Raw genomic sequence first — 21,159 nt, 5'->3', positions numbered from 1 at the left:
GCTCTGCTGGAAGTTTCTTATTAGCTTTAGTGCCATTGACGGTACAATAGTAACAGCAGAGCTCAGTGACAATCATCACTAAGACTTTGCAAAGGAAGTTTTGGCTCCTGGATGCTTTTATTGGAAAATGTGCTCCAGAGTAGGTTACAAGCAGCCCTACATCTTAAACACTGGTCATCCCTAGCTGGAAACACAATGCTGACAGCAGACTGTCAGGGCTGCCGGCCTGAGGAGCTACACTGTATTTCCTCCATCATCTAGATTTGTAGTAAGCACAGCAGGCAGAGAGTACTAGCAAGTACTTCAAGCTCAGTAGTAATGAGTAGTACCATGTCAACACGGAAATACAGGCAGAACTGGAACAGGACACCCAGGAGTTAAAGGTAGGACAAGGAGCAGAAAAACAACGGTGTACAGGGAGGGATGTGGTATAAACACCAATCTGGGGCAAAACCAGAGAATGGTTCGACTCAAATACTGCTTAGAAAGAGACTTATCCAGCACTGGAATGGGAAATGCTCCATCTAATGGAATAAATCAACACTTCAAACAGATTCTTAATTTAACGTCCACATTCAGAACACTTTTGTGGATATATTTCTTTCTGAGCCAGTAAAGAACATCGGACCTTAGGAACAAAGTAGTGCCATCTTTTGGCAGACATCAGAAAACATTCCCGATTGCTTTAGACCTGCACAGAAAAGGGTCTCATAAAAGCCCAGTACTGTTCCAAGTTATGACAAGACCAATGACAGCCAGACCATGCCAGTTATTGCTCAGATTAGGCTAAATATACTCTTGATCAGTCTCGATGTAGTACAGTGAAGAGGGTACTAAAAATGATGATACGAAAGAAGTTCCTTTCTTATCTGATATTTTACTGTAAGAAGCAGGAAGACCCAGTGTTCACACGCTGCCCTGACTTGCTGATCCTATTTCACCAGTAATGCAATGCTCAGCAAAGTGAAAAATCCAATTTCTGCCAAACTGCTATGGGCGAGAAAAGGATTTTTTGAGGCACTATCACCAACCCCCTGCTACATTCAGTCAAGGTGGGAAAATAGGATACTGTTGTACTCATGTCCTCAGTAGCTGCACCACTCATGTGAAGGCACGATGACTCATATGTCAGAGGTACGACCCTATAGTGAGCTACATGATGGACAATCCCAGATCTCAAACATGGAAGCAGGGAATGGGACATGATGCTTTCCCAGCAGACTCAGTTCATAGCAGCAAATGCATGACTTGTCAGCGTGACGTTAGATTACATATGTGAGATACTCTCTCCAGGAGAAACAGCTCATCCTTTTTTTTTTTTGTATTTACTCTAAATTCCCAATTCTGTAAGTCCAGGAGTGCCAAGATACTGAGAAATTGCGTGCAATTTTAGGAGAATTTTACTTTTTCTTCTGTTTCTTAGCACTGAATAGGTGTTACCTCCAGGCTTCTGGTCTAACACAGCAGCAGTTCCAATATTCTGCTACTACTATAACACTTTCCCTATCTTGCATGTGGAGACTGCAGCATGCTGTTCCCAGGCTGCAGCGTTGGTGGGTTTGGTTCAAACTTTCTGAATAAGGACCAAATGAAAATATATCCAGGGAATTAATTCATGACTCTTAGATTTGTAACTTCATATGGCACTAATAAAGAAAGAGAGAAGAGTCTTGTTTTGTATTAAAATGTAGATGACTTTTCAGAACATTATGTTTCAATTTGCTTGAAGTCAATGTCATGATTTGCCTCCACAGGAAAAGAACAACTGAGACTAAAGGAGACTCAGAGAAATACGCTTCTGATAAGACAAAATATCTGTATGACATATGTCATTGTCATCTGCCTCAGCGTAAGCCATATGCTTTCTTTTGACTACTGACCGGATAGTTTCAATGAAAAATCTATTTTACCTGGTGATTGCTTGTATCAGAAACCTTCACATCCAGTGATCCTGTCAGAACGGCATACCAGTTCGTCCCAATATCACCCTGACGGAACACTGGAAAGATGAAATCTTGTAAATAAGAACTACCTCTTTAAGTTTAGCAATATTAACAAACACTTTTCCCTTATATTACTGCACTACTCCAGTCACTACTGGCACTACAGAATTTGCCATATCAGACTGCTTACTTGCTATTACGGTATTTCAAATGACACTGGAAAGCACATATTTTATTAAACTAGTCGGTACACCAGAGAAATAACAAAAGCACATAGAATTGCTTAACTTTTCTGCTCAGTTTACTTCTTTTACTGCTATCTTAGTTAATAAACAAATCAAACAACCAAACAAATCTTTCTGAACAATGTCCCTTTGAAATCCAGAATCTTCCAATGCAGATACAACTCCCACTGACTTCAGTAAGAGTTCTGGCTGAGAAGCAATTGCAAGACTTGGATGTTCAGGCATTCTGACCATGTGGTTACAGTACATCAGAATTCTTATTACTCTAAGCAAAACCCAGTGCTGAGGATCTAAAGCATGCCAGATTTACCAGAGGGGTATCCGAGTCTCTATCAAACACCACAGGTCTCCATAAGCTACTGCCCAGGTACAGCTTTGGGAACTCTCACATTCCCATCACAGGATCACTCCTTATTTCCATCTCAGCTTCACAAACTCAGCACAAGTTGTTCACCCTCATCTGGCACATGGGCTGCCAGAGCAGCCACAGAGCTTTTGCACCTCACAGTAGTATGAGCTCTGCAAACCTGTTTTGTGTTATTGAGAGAGACTGCAAACCATATGCTATTAGCGATATGCCTAGGTGACACGCTTTTCCCCCTGACATAACAAAGTATCTACAAAAGAGATCAATAATACATTTACAGGGGAAGAATGAGGCTTAAGTGCAATGACTTGCTTCTAATTTTCTAACAAAACAGCGGCAAAGTCCTAAATCCAATGATGCGTGCCTTCTTACCATAGATTTGCTACACGCTGTATTTGTAAAGCAAGCAGTACTTTAGTCCTGCCTTCCCTCATGACTATGACTGTAAACATTTTTACATCCATCCCACTGATTGTGCTCTCTCATCGATCTCCTAGAGACAATCCCAGCCTAAACTCCAATTGCACCTACATAAAATAGATCACCATATGAGGCTCTCTTACATGTGACTCCTTTTTCCAGATTTTCATAATATCCACAGAGACATATCTGCTGGAGAAGGTTTGGATGAAATTTCTCAAAAGCTTTCACTTCTTTCAGTCGCGTGAATATTATATCTACATCTTCACTGGAACGTTCCAAAGGTCTGCAGGAAAACAAAGAACAAAATTCTCAAGGACATTATCAGAGACACATCCCCACTTGCATGCATCAAACTTTAAAATGTTTGCATTAAATATCACACTATAATATAAACCAATTAAAATACATCACAGGTACATAACAAGAACCTTCCAAAACATCCTAACAATTGTCTGTTATGCCCATTTAGCACCAAAGTCCTACTGTAGCAGGACCTATAGACTGTATATACTTATATATATACTTATATGATAAGTCCTTATCCTAAAAAGCTTAGAATGATAGTTTTAAGTCTGGAGGGAACACAAATAAACAGATCTCCAAACATTCAAGAGGTCTGTGGAAAAGGTGTCCAGAATAGACATTCTCTATCTCACTGAAAGAAAAGCCTTCAATATCAGCAGTAGCTCCTATATTCACATTTCTCACCCACATTTTATTGGAAACTAAATTGAGTGTTCTGTTTTCTCTTCTCACTTTCAAGTAAAAAACACAACTTCAATAAGTACATCCTGTTTCACACAGTTCCTGTTTCTTAAAGTTGCGCAAATATAACATGGAAGCAAGAATCTTAACTCTTCATTAGTAAAGGTAAGGAGTTTCAATCTAAATATTTAAAACATTGAAAATGCATGCCAGCGATGCCTTTAAAAAAAACAAGATTCCAAGAAAAATAAAATCATAGAATTCCTTCCAAAAATGTAGCATGTGGACCAGCAGTTCAGAAAATTACTACATATTTATGAAACTAAGCTGAATCAACTCCATAACATACATTTCAAGTGTGATTATAAAACATTATTAATCAGCAAGTAAGTCAATCACTAAATGACAGCATTAGAAAGAATCTTTTATGACAGACTAAATGTCTAACACTACATAGAGAAAGAAATACAGAACGTTTCTTGAAGATCACATTGGATCAGATACAGAAATCATGCAAGTATAAAGGGGTATCAGAAAGATAGACAACTGTCAGTGATCATTAGATATTCACTCAAATGCTGCTAGCTTTACTAACAAAAATGTTCTTTTAACCAGTGGAGAAGCTTCTAAATGAACAGAAATCAGGTAGCTTACAACGAACCGGAGCTAAGTTGACAAATATATATCCCTATCATCTTATTGTTACAATCACAGTGTAATAACTCCTTGCAATAGGATTTTTCTTTAAAGATTCCTCCTTGGAATCAAAGACTTAAGGGATCCAAAGCTTTGTCTCAGCCAAGAAGCCCAGATCCTACTCACACTGAATTGCTGTCTTTCATCTTTCTTATTATATTAAGTCTGGGAGGGATTAAAACTCTATCCTCATTTATAGTCCAATTTACCCTTATTAACTACAGATGAGAATAACAACTCTCAGGTGTATACAGTTGCTTCTACATCACAGATATCCTCTCAACACTTTAAACCACAACCAACTACAACAGCTCCCTTTCTAAATATTTCAAGTAAGATCTTCTCCCATCCTATTATTTTACCTATGCACTAGCTAACAGTACCAGTAAGCATTAACTATCTTCTCAAAATCCGTTTAAGAAGATTAGGAGGAGCAGCTTGCAAAGAGATTTAAAATCCATTTATACAAGTTCCCTACCCAAACTGCACTAGCACTTGGAACACTATTACCCTTAATTTATAGACTCTCAAAATTAACAGCAAAACTTGACAACGAAAAAAAAGGGGAGATAATTCTCAGACTATCCCCTTTTCCTAGAAAAACTGTGACTGAGACCCTTTTATTCATACAACTGCTCATAGCTGACTTTGTTCAAGTCCATCAGTTCATTTGCATAGAATTGACTGTAGGATTTCAGTGTTTAGTGGCTTTAATTGTTTAACACAGAGAGAGAAAAAGCAAACAGGGTTAGAAAACAACATGCATCAGGTTATATAAACTTAATCAACACTGTTCTCTCCATGCTCTTTCTGAAATGCAAGTTCCACTTCTGGTCCTGTCAAAAGGACAAGATATGGAGGCACTTAATCCATAAATTCTGTAGTGCTTTTTTCCTGAGAGTTGCTGAGAGGTTTCCTCCTAGTTCAGAAGAAGGTGAGAGCAGGGCTCACTTCCACTGATCAGACAAGGAGTGTCTTGTGTCAGGCAGATGAACTGTAGGAAAAGCTTCTGTCCTTTCCTAAGGGTACTCCTGTTTCTGAAGGCGTTACGCCAATATATGGAATGTGACCATAGATTAATCTGGAAGTGTGGATAACTCTCTTAAATCAATTACAATTTTTCAGCTCTCAGCAGTCTGGTAGAGGTATCAGCTAGGGCAAAGCACTTTAAAGGAAGGCCATTCCTCCTGTAGAAAATCTATTACTCTATACAGTGAAGTACCCACTCCACCAAATTTAAAATAAACTTTAAGTTAAATAAACTGTGGAAGTGTTACATTTCTTCATCTTTTTTGCTTAAAAAACAGCCTCTTACTCCTTTTCCCCAACTTTTCAGCATCTTTGTGGGGCAGCTGCTGCTATATCTCCATTTCCCTTAAGTCCACATGGTGCAAGCCCAGAAAGAGCTTTTAGCAGCTGATGTAGTAACCACAGTTCACTAACCAATCCAGCAACCACAGCTGAGCAGGTATCATGCCATGACCACAATAAATGCCAAGACAAAGCCATGGAGGAAGAACGACCAATTCAGAAATGAAAACTTCACGCTTAGTATCTCTTAACCATGAAGGATAATGCATGGGTGACATTCGTACACTCCCTTTTCCAATCTTCAGTTTAATTTGATTTCCCTGAATCTGTATCTTAACAGAGTACTCTGCTGACATCCCATTTCACTGTGGCCAAAGTGAGGTGGGCATTTCCAGTGCTGCAAAGCAGGATTAAAAATTTATGAGGAAATGACAAAAAGCAAGAGTATTTCACTTATCTTCACTACCCTACAAGTCCTTCTGCTTCATTTGACCATTGAACGCTTTATCCAGCTCCTTATTTATATCATTAATTTACCTTTTCAGAGCACAGTCAGTCTTATCTGGCAGTAATGTTTTCACACATGATAACATCTATCTTCTGTTTCTTCAGTATGTCACAGCATACACATACAGGTGACTAGTATCAATGCTAGTTATACATCTGTATTCAACTGTGTCAATAATGTTTCTTTAAAGGATATTTTACCCCGATTTATTTGGTTGTGAAGATTTCAGGCACATCTTTTATAGAGATGAAACAATTTTCTTGACAATATCTGCTTGACTATCTGTAAAAGGAGATTATCAAAAAAACCTGCCAGAAGAGTATCTTCAAGAGGCTATTTCATATTTTTAAGCGCAAACTATTCAAGCTCAAAGTTTAAATACAGACAGAGGATAATTGCTACAATTCTTCACACACAATTCAGGCAAGTATTTCTGTTCATGTGTAGCATATATAGCTTTATAAAAGAACCTATTTTGATGATGATAAGATTAAATATGTGAATGTTTATGTATGCCATATAAAAGATTCATTAACCTAGAAGAAAAGAACAAGCTGGGGATTTTTTATTTGTTTATTACTTTCTCTTCTAGCGTATATGTCCTTTTTTTTTTTTAGGTTCTTCCCCATAATTGGTTTGACACTTTAAAAAGAAAAAACAGAAGTTACGTAGCTTTTTCACCTTTTTTGTCAAGATGCTTCTAGAATTTTAAAACATTTCTTTCTATAACATCTGTTCAAAAATCTGAACCCTGCTCTAACTAAATGCAAGCACTTAGGTCCATTTCATTTCTTTGCTCTTTTTAACTGTTTAAAAAGGGAATATTGCATTTCAGACAGCAACGAACAGCTCCTGAAGGATGATCAGATATGACATATTTCTTCCACTGGCAAGGCTGTTTGTAGAATACAGTATCACACTACATAACAGACGAGTAAAACTAGAGTCATTTACATTGGAAAAGGCCTCTAAGATCATTGAATCCAACTGTTAACCTAACACTGCCAAGTCCACCACTAAAGCATGTCCAAAAAGTGCCACAGGGATGGTGCCTCAGCCACTTCCTTGGGCAGCCTGTTCCAGTGTTTGACAACCCTTTCAGTGAAGAAATTTTTCCTATTCTCCAGTCTAAACCTCCCCTAATGCAACTTGAGGCCATTTCCTCTCGCCCTATCACTTGTTATCTGGTAGAAGACACTAGTATCCACCTCACTACAACCTTCCTCCCAGGTAGCTGTGGAGAGCGACAAGGTCTCCCTTCAACCTCCTTTTCTCCAGACTCAACAGCCCCAGTTCCCTCAGCTGCTCCTCATAAAACTTGTGCTTCAGACCCTTCACCAGCTTCGTTGCCTTTCTCTGGATACACTCCAACAGTTCAATGTCCTTCTAGTACCAAGATGCTGTTTTCCCTTAGTGAGAGCTGGACAACACCGAAGCACCTTTCACGTCCAGGCAATGCTGTAAGGCTCTTTGACTTCTAATTTCTCCATAAGAAAGGAAAGTTTAAAAGAGGGATCCCTGTGACCTATCAAAGCACTTTATACCTGTGGTAAGTGATTTAAGTGCTAGATATAAATGCAGTTACTTTTAATCTGAAGTAACGTCCAGCTAAGGGTTTACTTCTACAGGGACAGGCAGCTATCAACTCTCTCCAAGAGGCACTCTGCACTTATTACCATAATATTACCAAATCCATGTTTTTGAACATTCACATTTCATTTCTCTTTCCCGTATCATGGGAAAAGCCTCATCATGAGGCTTTCAAACAACAATCAAATTACAGCTCCTTTCTTTTGATTTCCTGCACGGGGTTGTTGTGTCCCAAGTGCAGGACTCTGCCCTTGGCCTTCTGAAACCTCACCCTGTTGACCTCAGCCCATCAATCCAGCCTGTTCAGATCCCTCTGCAGAGCCTCCCTAGCCTCTAGTGGATCGACATCTCCTCCCAGCTTAATGTCATCTGTGAACTTACTAAGGCTACATTCAATCCCCTCATCCAGGTCATTGATAAAGATATTGAACAGGACTGGACTCAGCACTGAGCCCTGGAGACGCCACTTGCGACCGGCCTCGAACCGGATTTAACTCCATTTACCACCACTCTTTGGTCCTGACCATTCAGCCAGTTTTAATCCAGCAGAGGGTGTGCCTGTCCAGGCCAGTGGAAGCCAGTTTCTCAAGCAGAATACTGTAAGAAATAGGTGTCAAAGGCTTTACGAAAGCCCGAGTACGCTATATCCACAGCCTTCCCCTCATCCATAAAGCGAGTAACCTTTTCATAGAAGGAGATTGGTTTAGTTTGGCAGGACTTGCCTTTCATAAGCCCATGCTGACTGGGCCTCATCACCCAGTTATGCTGTGTGTGCTGTGTGATAGCACTCAAGATGACCTGCCCCATGACCTTCCCCAGCACCGAAGTCAGACTGACAGGCCTATAGTTTCCCGGATGCTCCTTCCAGCCCTTCTTGTAAATTCCGCCAGCCTCCAGTCAAGTGGAACTTCCTCAGTCAGCCAGGACTGCTGGTAGATGATGGAAAGCAGTAGATGATACAACACAAGTAAAACTGCTGATGCTTCATTTCCAACAAATTACTGCTGTCACCTACACTCAGAACCCCTGTGATAATCTCTCATGTCCTGCTACGCAAGGCACAAGAAATGCTGTAGATAATCCTGATGTATGCAGGTACTGATTGAGCAGCCTGTTAAATGCAGAGCGACTGGCTGTCACCTGCAGTCGGACAGAATTTGTAATAACTGAGTTCTGGCTTCCTCAGTGAGAGCCAAAAGAATGCAAATACAGGGGACTCTCCTTTACCTACACATTCACCTCATTATTGTATTACTCAGTTATATTTGTGCCTTCAACTCTGGTCAACGCACTGAAAAATTAACGGAGGTGCAGACAAAGCAATCAAGTGTGCTTCATTTCTTTACATACCCTGCTCTATAAAATACGCATCCTTCCAATAGGTCAATTTTTAGACCTGTATTAACAGTGGAATGGCAAAACATGTATTTATTAAGTAATTATATTCATAAAGATTTATCTCAAGTAAACATAAAATACAGCTATAAAATACAGCTGTAAAAATACAGCTACATTAGGAAACAAAACATTTTTTTTTCACCTTCATATGCTTTTCAAAAAGCCAAAATACTTGAAGGAAAAAAATATGCAAGGAAATTTTCTCCTCTCAGTTATGAAAATCCTTATGTACATGCTTTGCAATCAAGGTGTAAGTAAATCTTACTGAAGAAACCCTCCAACTTTCATAAGCATGAACTGGAGCTCAGGACAGTTAAAATTCCATTTGACAGAAGTAGATCTGGATGAAATTACATTAACCAGCACTGTAGTTTCATAACAGACTTTAAAAGCTCTTTAACGTGAAGACAGACTGTGAGACACACTGCAAATGAAATTTATAATTGAACAATATGCACAAGTGATGATATACATTGATTCCAACTCTGGCCACTGCCACCCACCAATCCACTACGCTAAATGCAGCTCTACCCACTGAGAATCTGCATTCTTACAGCTAATGAAAATTTAGAACTTATAGCAACTACAGAATAACTTCTCCAGATTTACATTGACATGCGTCTTGACAACTACTGAACTCAAACATGAAGTGGAAAGTCAGGTCAGGAAACATTCATTGAGGACACTGATAGAATAGAGTAGAGAGTGATCATGCCAAATATAGTACAGAAAATAATAACAGAACAAAAGAAGTGTAAGAATGATGAGCTTATTCCACGCAGCAAATTGTAAGATGCAGATGAAAACAGATGTCACACTGGATAGAAAAATACTTGTATTTGAAAAATATCTTGTAGCTGCCTGACTTTGAGAACGTGAATTCAATTAGCTGATTTATTGGGTTTTATTCCTTTGCTGGAATATGATTTTTTGTTATAAAAGAAATTTGATGTGCTCAGGATACAGGATTTTAGAGACCAAATCCTAACAACATGCCAGAAATAACTCAGGCAATGACAGTTTAGACATGTTTTCAGTATTATCTGGTAAAAGAGAAAACCACACTAATCATGCAGCCCATAAGACTCCCAACTAAATTTGAATACATCGTGTCCTCATAGGCATATGCAGGTACTAGTTTGCTCTGGTGGGACATGACAACATTCACACACATCAATGCTAGTGCAATCACTTTTTCTTCCTCTTCATACCTGTCCATAGAACAAGTGTGTAATTTACTGCAACCACACGTAACATATAGAAGCCGATACTAGAAATGTCTAAGCTGTAGACAGAAAATACAGCTTGAATTTGTTTACAATACAATCTTGCTCTCACTATGAGTTATACTGAATTCACATATTCAATAAAATGTACAGATATACATGCTTATGGCAAGCTATATTAACACGATTTTAAATCTGAGAAAATACGGAAAGAAAAGAGGCTTTTTTATTATTCATCAAAGACCACACCTTTGCATCATGGAAAGATAAAATTGTTATTATTCATCACTCTCCGAAGACTGCACTTTCACAGGAGTGCTAGAAAGCATTTAGGCTATGTCTCCAAGTTTCCACATCCCTTGTGATGCCCCTGTTGCTGACATATCCCCACGCAGACTTGACCCAAGCATACACTCGCTTAGCCACATACTACATACAGAGAGGAAGCACCAAGCAAGCAGGCCAACAGGAGCTGCAGTGTATGTCCATAAATTTGTCCAGATCCAAACTACATGAAAAATGGTGGTGCTATTCCTGTGGATTTGCTACAAATAAAAAGCCAGGGTAGAAACTTGAAATATATATGTCAGTGTATGTTATACCAACTGCATAAAAATATATTTCAAAGAGTAAATAAAATAGCATCATAAAGCAATGCTAAAATATTCACAATATTGCTCAATTATGAATCTTTATCTTTAATATAATTATAGGTTATAGACAATGAGAAGATTTTTCCATATTTCTTTTACAATCATTCTTTCAGAATATCAATTCTTCATTCTAGCCTATCTGTATACTCACAAGACCTGCTGACTACTAAGCATATACAAATAACTTACATCTCAAGTACGTGTTACAGTTGAGTTAAAAAACAAATCCTGATTCAAATATATTGCTGTTACGTAGCTCCAGTCTGAATTTACACTCACATCTATTGGAGCTTGGCTTAAGGTACAGATCTGAGATATTACCCTGTATGTGTTATTTGGTTTTGTTAGATGTAAACGATGGAAGTCCAAAGTCTAACAGTGATGACAAGGACATAAAGACTCGGTATAAACAATATGTTCTCCAAACATCCATTCGTATTTAAATAATTTATAAATAGCTAAGCAAAGGGCATAACAATCTTGGTGAAACAGACTAGCAAAGTTACATGCTTTCTCTGTGATCTGCTCCTCCAGCCTGCTAAAGCACTGAAGGTTATATTTTATACAGAGAAAAACACAAGATGCCATAGAAAAGTACAGGATCTTGGGATCTCTGACTGCTGTGAATGCTATACATCGTCAAAAAGTTTGTATTTTAATCCAACTAAAACACTTACCTGAATTCATAACTGTAATTGGGTTTCGAAAATAACAGTTATGTGAAAAATACTTTGTCCACCATTTAGTAAAGATATGTGGAAACTTCCTGGTTAGATAGTCTTTGGTGTGAAAGAAATCATGAGAGTAGAGCAGACATTGTTCCTAAGCTAACTGTACAAACCCACATTCAGCAACTTTCTTTTAATCCTGGGCAGATCAAACATACAGAAAAATGCTACAATGGCAGGCATGCTGCTGCACCTGAAGAAATGAGTAAGGCAACAATTTACTTCAAAGATAAAAAGGATGCTTTCCTTAACAGAAATATTATTTACATCTCCAGGCACAAACAGGATGTACAACTGCAAAAATAAAGTATTCTTGATAGATACAGTGTTTTGAACGTTTCTGTTTCTGCTGGGACCTGTTGGAGTGGATTGAGGGAAGGGTCACAAAAGTGATCTGAGAGCTGGAACACCTCTCCTATGAAGACCAGCTGAGAGAGCTGGAGTTGTTCAGCCTAGAGAAGAAAAGGTTCCAGGGAGACCTCACTGTGGCATTTCAGTACACAGAGGGGTCTTATAAGAAAGATGGGGACAGACTTTTTAGCAGGGCCTGTTCTGGCAGGACAAGGATTAACGGTTTTAGATTAAGGCAGGGTAGATTTAGGCCAGATTTAGGCTAGAAGAAGGAAGACATTTTTACAATGAGGGTAGAGAAACACTGGCACAGGTTGCCCAGAGAGGAGGTGGATTCCTCATCCCTGGAAACATTCAAGGTCAGATTGGATGTGACTCTGAGCAACCTGATCTAGTTGAAGATGTTTCTGCTTCTTGCAGGGGGGGTGGACTAGATGACCCTTAAAGGTCCCTTCCAAAACAAACTATTCTATGATTCTATATTACATGCCATTTCAATTGGTTTTGCTGAGGCTCACCTAAAATTCCAAATCATAAGAGTTTTAGAACTGCCTTCCCCCTGAAAATATAAATATATTCATTAACTAAAACATATTAAAACTATCTTTAGTATTTAATTAAAACACCTGGTATCGTACAGAGAATTGACTTATTAAATGATCTTATATTTACAGAATCTACACCTAGGTTAGAAAATGCAATGGTATTTTTTAAAAGCCTTAAAATATATAGAAATTACATAATTCAAAATTCTACAGTTCTATAGAAAAAAATACACTCTAGAAATACAAGTGTGTAAATCAATTAAAAATGTTTCACCCAATAGTACTTACATTCCCGGAGTCCTTTCATAACATACTTTACATGTATTTTTTAAATGGAAAACCAGAACAAAATGCCTAAGTGCATTTCCTACAACCACAAAGCGAAGCATGGCAGAGACTGGGAAAAAAAACTACAATCTCTCATGCCCTGCGTTTGTCCTTCATCCAGAATGCCTTCTGGAAAAGAAAGAAAATACTATATAAACTTCCAGCGCATGTAAAACTGATTCTTTCCACTCAACAAACTGGTTTTACTCCAAGTAATAAAAATGGAAGAAAAACTTTCATCTTAATAGCTCTAATGAAATTCCCATTATAAAACTGGTCAGCATGTTAATTTTCATATAGATATAATGACAGAGAGATTTCTAAATGAAATGCCTCACATGTGTTTCCTAAAAACAACATTCACTCCTCAAGGTTATGCAACTCACTAAGAATGAACCCCTGTTCATTTATAATTTAGATCTTATAATATATTGCATTTAAGAACGCTTAGAAATGCCAAGATCACCTATTTAAAATTACTAAGGCTCACACTCTGCTTCTTCACACCCACATTATGTCAGCTTACGAAGCAGAGAATGAGAGGCTCTGTTTCACTTTGGCTTTTATATGGCTAGGTTACTATCATCAGTTCTGTTTGTATTCGCATTTAGAGTACTTTAAATATTTACATACATTATCTAACCTCTAAGTGGTCTGTCTTCTTTTAAGTCCCCCCTACAGAGGAGATAAGCATTTGTGGTAGGTGTCTAGACGAAGTTTCATAAGCTCCTTACAGTTTGCTGCCTGGACTGTTAAGGAAAACCTAATTAGACGTGCAGTCCAACAATGCTAGGAGGCTACCTGGAAACGGCAAAATGGGTGCGGAGAGTAAGGATCCTTCTGCGGGCACAAAAGTTCCTTTCCACATCACAAGCCCAAATGGCATCAACTGCTGAAGCCTGACTAATGATGCCAAATAAATCACTTGCGCGACCTAAGTGAATTCTCTCCAATAGCTTTATTTGTACCGTATAGCATATTTATGGCCTATATTTTTGCTAACTATCTTCCGAGACACCGTGCGCACTCACAAACCCAGTGACTTCACTCCTGAACTAAACCAGCGAGCGTTGCAGGAGGCAATGCAGCGAAGGGCCTTCAAACCACCCACCGTGCAACTCGACACCGCGAGACTCATTTTCCACAGCAACACCCAGGGAAAGCGCTCCACAGAATTCATTTTTTTATTAATAAATAAATAAATAAATAAATACAGAGCCTGTATGTTTAGAAGCGAGCAGCGCAGACCTCCGAGCACACCTTCCCCAGCCCTAACTCCCACACACTGCTGCAAACGCTGCCGCCAGCCCGAACCGTGGGGCGGGGGCTGGGAGGCGTGTGGGGTGAAGTGCGGGGCTCGAGGGGGGAGGCGGTGTGCGGAGGGGAGGAGGCAGGGGCTGGGGGTGTGCGGGGGTGTGAGACAGGGGCTCCGAGCTGCGGGGGGAAGAGGCAGGGGCTGGGTGGAGGCGGTGTGCGGGAGTAAAGCGGGGCGCCGAGCTGCCGGGGGGGGGACGATGTGCGGGGGTGAGGCAGAGGCTCCGAGGTGCGGGGGGGACGCTGAGCCGGGTCGCGGAGGTGCGGGGCGAGGCGGAGAGCAGACTCGGCTCTGCCGCGGCGTGTCCCCGGGCCGCGTCCCCCTCCTCCGCCACGTGCGGCGCTGCCCGAGCGGCGGAGCCCGGCGCGGAGCGGCCACCGCAGCGGGGACCGCCCGGGAGCGTCCGGCCGCCCGCCCGCACCGTCCTTATGTAAGGCGGGAGCCGGAGGCACGCACGGACAGACGCAGGCGTGCGGGCCACACACAGCCATGCAGGGGGCAGGTTACCGGACACGCAGGACACACGCAGAGACATGCAGGGGCAGATGACACGCACGCACAGACACACGCAGGCGTAACGGGGGGCAGGTTACCTGCGCGCATCCAGAGACATGCAGGGGGCAGGTCACCCGCACACAGACACACACACACACGCAGGGGGCAGGTCACCCGCAGAGACAGATATGCGGGGCGCAGGTTATCCGTACACGCAGACATGCGGGTCACAGGCAGACAGGCACAAACGGACACTCAGGGGCCAGGTTACCCGCACACAGCGACATGCGGGGGCAGGATGCCCGCACACACAGACACGCGGGGGCAGGTTGCCCGCACACACAGACACGCGGGTCACACACATGCAGACACACGCAGAGGCGCGGCTCACACGCTCACAGCATCCTCCCCCCCGCAGCCTCCTCCGTGAAGACGCCGATACCTTTTATCCAGACAGGCGATCCACTCGCCGGAGGACGAGGAATGCGAGGTGTGAGCGGCGACCATGTTGGGCAGGGCTCAGGTCGCGGCGCACCCGGCTGCCGGCGGCTCCCCCCCACCCCCAGCCTGGGCCCGTCCGCCCTCGCCCCCCCCCCCCGTGCGCCGCGCGATGGGCTCGTCCAAGCCCGCAGCGCCCTGGCTCTGCCCGCAGCGCCGTGCGGGGCTGTGCAGGGGCAGGTTACCCGCACGCACAGGCTGCGCAGCCCCGCACCGAGCTGAGCCAGGGCGGCCGCGGGTCCGGGCAGCCCCGCACGGCTCAACTGCAATAATACCGCCTTATTCTGGGTGAAAACAAATGATCTGGGCGGTACAGGCTGTGAATAGGATTTAACAGCTGGAAGGAATCCAACACAGCATGAGAAAGGTGAGTCTCCTATGCAATGAAAACCATCCGCATCCTTGTGTTGGGATAGCACGGCCTGCAAGTCATAGAATCAGAATGGTTTGGGTAGGAAGAGACCTTAAAGATCGTCTAATTCCAACCTTTCTGCCATGGGCAGGGACACCTCCCACCAGTCCAGGCTGCTCAGGTGTTTTAAGGGTGCTAATGCATCCGTGCTTTAAAAAGTGGTGAGCAAAGCAGGGAATGCAGAGCAGCACGTCCCCTTGTTTGGCAGAGTTCCATGTTTCTACAAAATATATCAGGATCTAGACCATATCTTCCAAAGTAATCTGTGTATAACCACGAGCTTCAGCTTACAGTCAACACAACCTGTCTTGAGCAGTGTGGGAGAAGAGAAAGCAGCTACACTAATTTCAGCAGGATATTTGGGGTTACTTATAGATGACCGCAAAGTAAAACTCAAACTGTGCCTTCCTTCAGGCTTATAACTCATCTCTGCTTTAGTGTGGATACAAATGATTAATTCAGATGCTGATAATCTGCCGGTGCCTCTTACAGGTCTCCATGTGCCGTCTTCTCTGCCCTCTGTTCTAATCTCTTTTCACTGAACCAACCACAGTCTTCTTACATACATGCACTACTTCATATTTCACATCTACCTTTTAACAGCTTCAGTGCTACCACAGCTTCATCAGCACTTTAACAGAATTAAATATTAATATCAGGATGCTGAGCAGTATGATGAAAAATCTAAGGAAATATATGTAAGAATTCCTTTTGCTAAAAGTAAACAGCAAAGAAATTGGCTTAGCAGAGGAGGATGCCACAAAAAGCCGATTCTTCCATTTCGTCTTACAAGACCTAAAGTGCCTTTCAGAGGAATAGAAGGGGCTGCCAGTCAGAGAGCTCAAAGCTGCAGCTCTTCTTTTGCTCTAGTCTGTGGGGAAAAAAGGGAGAATTTCTTGCATCTAAGCAATCAGTCTGCTTGAGGAAAATCAATGCTATTCATTCATCAATACGTGAGTGTTTGGGAACCAACAGAACAAGAGCTTCAAATGTAAGAAACTATTCACAAATTAATGATTTATAACATTCTATGTACATTACAGATTAATCCATAAAGCTCAATAACTTTGTACTTCCATTATAAAACATTCGTCACATTATTCTACTTAATTACAGTTTTTCTTCCAGAGCAATCCCAGAAGGCAGCCCTTAGTGCACTTTCTCCACTCAACCCAGTTTTAAGCTGCAGTTGATGCTCTTCTGTCTTAACTGGCATCAGGCCTGAGAAGGAGCCCAGAAATCACTGCCAGCTGAAGGCCTCTATCTTTTCTCCCAAGCTGTTCCACTGACACAAACAGCATTACACATACCAATACCAGCAGTTTTGCACATAGCAACAACGTAGCTCAGTCAGCAGAACCAGGGTGCCGCGAGTGTTCAGTGTTCACTCAGACCGCCTCTGTCCTTTCCCATCCGCTTAAAGTTTAATGACCCAACCGCTAGGGGACAGGCTAGGCCTCCATAAAAGTTAACAAGTAGGGATATTTCCTTGGAAGCTGATGGAAAATAGCCTGAGCTTGAAAAGACGTGGCCTCTGGGATGCAATTTGTGAAAACCTTTGTCAGTGCTTGTGAACCTACCCTTGACCAAGCAACACTCTGCAGTTACCAGAGCTTTTGATTCCAAGGAAAGCGGTGCCTGTAGGCTTGAAGGGAATCTTGCTCAAATGCCTGACTGTGGGCAGACACTGCCCCGAGATGTAGCTTTTTATGAAGTAAGCATTAAACAAGAGTTTAACACTTGGTGGATTGTGCAGGCTATGCAGGCCCAGAATGGGCTGGGAACCATGGGCATATCCACATTGCACTCAAAAGTGTCTCAGTCACAAGAGCAATTAGAGCAAGACAGCTAAAATATACCTCTGGCTGTTGGATTATGAGTAATCATGTAGCTTTCTGGTTAAAACATGAGTGAAACTTTTCAGAGAAACTTGGGAAGCAGGGAATAAATATTTGATTGGTTCAGATATCAGCCTGTGTCAACCAAAGGGTCTCCAAACTGCACAGAAATGACAGGAGCTCTTGACTACTGAAATCAGAAATCCTAGAGCCCAGCTCAAGTGCATGTTCTCCTGAGATAAAAGGTACCAAATAAGCAGTATATATCTCACATGACAAGTCAAACAGAATGCAAATTATCCTGTGACTCTTAAGAATTCAGACCATAACAAGCCTAGGAAACACATGATTTGAGAGTACGGGCCTCATGTTAACGGGGTCAAGTGCCCATTCACCTGTGAGTAAGAGCATATGCTAGAAGGAAAATGCTAAAGCACACTTCATTAGTATAAGGACTGTATCTCCTCTTGGTGTCTTATAGTTCTCGTTCTTCATTACTTTTCCAAGCTACACACTTCTATGAAAAAGAGATGACCCAAAAGTTGTTTGAAACCCAGGATTGTTAATGGCCAAAAATGTGCTTATGCTTAGTCTCACCTATAGCTACATGTACCTTCCACTACATCTTTTGTGAAGTCTTACCTGAGAAAACATAAAGGATTGTGCATCATTAAAATGACTGGCTGTACGAAAATATTTTTCTCAGAATCAGATCCATCTTTTTCAGCATCTGTGGAACTCCACAGTAATGTTTCAGATTTCAGATTCTCTGTGTAGAACAGAAGGCTAATGGGACTTTTTATAATCTGATTTTGAGACTTGATTATGCAGCTGAAAATTGGGGGTGGCAGCTGCTTTCAAAGGAGGTTGCTGCTGGGAAATGGAGATTTGCCAGCCAAGGAATGTGAAAGATCAGCTGGCTTTTTAACTTTCCACAATTTATAAAGGAGTGACAGAGCCATGCAGAAGTCCTTAAGCCACAGAAAACCAGAAATCAGCCAGCCTTCAAGTTATCCTAGACTGAAAGTCAGAAAGTGTAGGGGCCAAACTGTTGTTTGCATTATGGGACATAAGGGATATCATGTAGAAATTTGTACCTTGACTACTTCTTTGCTTTTTCTTGCTAATATAAATACTTGTTCCTGCACAAGGCCAAATAGCCTTTGCTAAAATCTTCCAGAAAAAAAAATAATTCTCCTCAAACAGGAACTTTATATGAAAAAACTGGTATGAAAGACTACATGATAGTTGTTACAAGCTTGGAAAAATAATGTGTTTATTAAGATGTGTATTACACAGTAGTAGGTACAAAAGAGAGCTACTGTGGCAACCTCTTTACACCACTAATTATAACCAAAAGCTTAAAAAGTTTCAAGCAACTGCAATAATACTGTTAAAACAAAGAACAGTAGAGGTTTCCCTATTTTCTGCAGCAGTTTTGGATGCTATGTATAATACTCCAGACTAGTGAAACTGCAGTTATGGTATAATGAGGAATCAGCCAATACAGAATCTATAACCTGCCCATTGGCATCACAGCAGCTAGCAAACTAGAGCAGTTTAATTTCAGAGCAAACTCACACAAAACCCTAGAAGCTCAGTCCTAGGTTCTGGCCATCTGTGTTCAAGAGAGGACGTAGGGAAACAGCTGGCTTCTGGCCACCAGTGTTGTGCCCTGGTTCCCGTATTTGTTGAAGTGTTGCTCAGCCTCAGGACTCCTCTAATTCACACTGACTGTACTGAATGTAACTGATAGCACAAGGCATTGGCTACAATCCTTTGGCCCTAAAATACAACTGGGAGACAAGGCCAGCTCCAGCAGCTCTAAAACATTTCATTTTCTCTAGAGGAATCTCAAGTTTGTCATTTAAGCTGATTTTAAGCATGTTTTGTGTTTCTATATGGAAGTCAAATTAACTAGCGAAAGTCCAGAATATGCCCATAGATTCTGCCTCAAATGATAGTTTAAGCTAATGTATCACTCAGAAGCCCTGGAAGTACAATTGAGACTGACAGAACCATGATGCATGTTTAGAATCCAGCAGTGCCACCTTCAGCATGGTTAGGGTTGTAAGAATCAAGATTTATTATCAGTTGTGCATATACAACACCTACTGACTTCAAAGGAATAATCAGGATATAGTGGAATAAAGGCAGAGAAGCCTGCATATGAGTTCTTTAGGGATTTGTATGCTGTGAGGGCTGCAAAAGATGACGATATACAAACTTAAACCCAACACCTATTTTAAGACTGTCTGTAAAGGCTACAAGCAACATATTGATTCTTCTCTCCAATGCTAATTCTTAAACCCAGCATAGAATGACATAGCAAAGGCTTTTTTAGAGCAAGTAACAACTTCCTTCCCAAATTAACTTCCTGCACCATTCCCTGTTCTGTCTCTTTCTTGTTCCTGTACTCCTCGCTGATTCAGGACACCTCCACAGTTCCCTTCAAGCACTTATTTCAGAAATTGCACAGCACCACAAGCCTTTCCCCTCACTGTTCAGGAAACCACTTCACCTCACTTATCATGATAGCTCTACTGTGATATTCTGGGAAAGGTCTCCATGTTGTGAACAACAAAACAGATGCAAGTGAGATACAAATAGGCTAGTAAGAAACAGATATATTGGAAAGAAAAATGCAGTGTCCTATACAGAAGGTGTAGCATGAGCACAGTTGCAAGGTGGAGAAAACACAGCTGAGCCAGTGTTTATGTGAGTCAAAAAAATTCTGATTCTGGGGTCTTCAAAATTAGTTGGTCATTTGCTGTTTTGTTAAGCAGGGCCAGAACTGTTCCCTAAATTCTCAAAATCGAAAGAGGTAACTGGCTTACAGCACATGTCCAAATTTACATATGCCTTACTGTGGCTCACAGGTGATTTCAATAGCCTTCCCTTTCTGGCTCCCAATACTTGTTTTTTTAAACAGAAGTCAGCAACCCTAGCTGTCCCGCTCATTCCTTTTTTTGTAAATATATCATCCATATCATAAAATAAACACTTCTTAAAAGCCTTGTTAATTAGTCCTATCTAGTTGGGACATGTAATTTAGTTAGACCTTACATGTGATAATGACTTGTGATCTGCAGTGAATAAAGAAACAACTCTGTTAATTATTTTCTGCGAATTCTATGTTTTTGCAAATTCTTTCAGTCAAGAATATAGACAACTGTAAGTCCAATGCTGCAAAGTAGACTTAGCTAAAACCCACAATTTTACTGCAGGTAATAATTTCATAAATACATTCAATGAAAGTCAAGGGTGTTCAGTTAGTCTGAGACTGTCTTGTTGACATAGGTGTTCTTCACTGCTTTAAGGATGGGATTATAATTAGCATCATAGGAGTACTCTATTGAAAGCATTCAGTGCTTTATATTGACTTGTACACTGCATTGTGGTCTGTTATAGGTGAAGATCATATGTGACACACTTGCAAATGACTACACATTTATATAGTCATTCATTGTACAGTTTCATATACATTCAATGCAGCTGTTCTATTCATCACAATACAGTAAATAAGTTAATTCTTTCTGCAAGGTTTGGATTACAGGTTTAGTTTTTCTGAGAGCCTGCTGGGGG

At 41.2% G+C, this 21,159-nt stretch overlaps 1 protein-coding gene and 1 long non-coding RNA gene across 6 annotated transcripts in view; one reads left to right on the top strand and one right to left on the bottom strand.

Moving 5' to 3' along the window:
* RAPGEF4 (Rap guanine nucleotide exchange factor 4) overlaps positions 1-15,402 on the bottom strand; it is a 153,253-nt gene extending 137,851 nt beyond the window's left edge. For both annotated transcript variants that reach the window (XM_054070025.1, XM_054070026.1), the window contains exons 1-3: positions 15,269-15,402; positions 3,119-3,261; positions 1,911-1,999 (exon numbers count right to left, since the gene is read on the bottom strand). In XM_054070025.1, coding sequence (XP_053926000.1) covers positions 1,911-1,999; positions 3,119-3,261; positions 15,269-15,333 — 297 coding nt within the window. In that variant the 5' untranslated portion in view covers positions 15,334-15,402. The remainder of the gene's footprint in view (positions 1-1,910; positions 2,000-3,118; positions 3,262-15,268) is intronic.
* A 61-nt stretch (positions 15,403-15,463) lies between these two features.
* LOC128852581 (uncharacterized) overlaps positions 15,464-21,159 on the top strand; it is a 76,388-nt gene continuing 70,692 nt past the window's right edge. For all 4 annotated transcript variants that reach the window (XR_008450550.1, XR_008450548.1, XR_008450549.1 and 1 more), the window contains exon 1: positions 15,464-15,691. This is a non-coding gene — a long non-coding RNA (uncharacterized LOC128852581). The remainder of the gene's footprint in view (positions 15,692-21,159) is intronic.

This window comes from Cuculus canorus, chromosome 6 (assembly GCF_017976375.1).
Source record: "Cuculus canorus isolate bCucCan1 chromosome 6, bCucCan1.pri, whole genome shotgun sequence".
NCBI lineage: Eukaryota > Metazoa > Chordata > Aves > Cuculiformes > Cuculidae > Cuculus > Cuculus canorus.
Note: the sequence above shows the minus strand (reverse complement) of the source record. Positions and strands in the feature narration are given on the sequence as shown.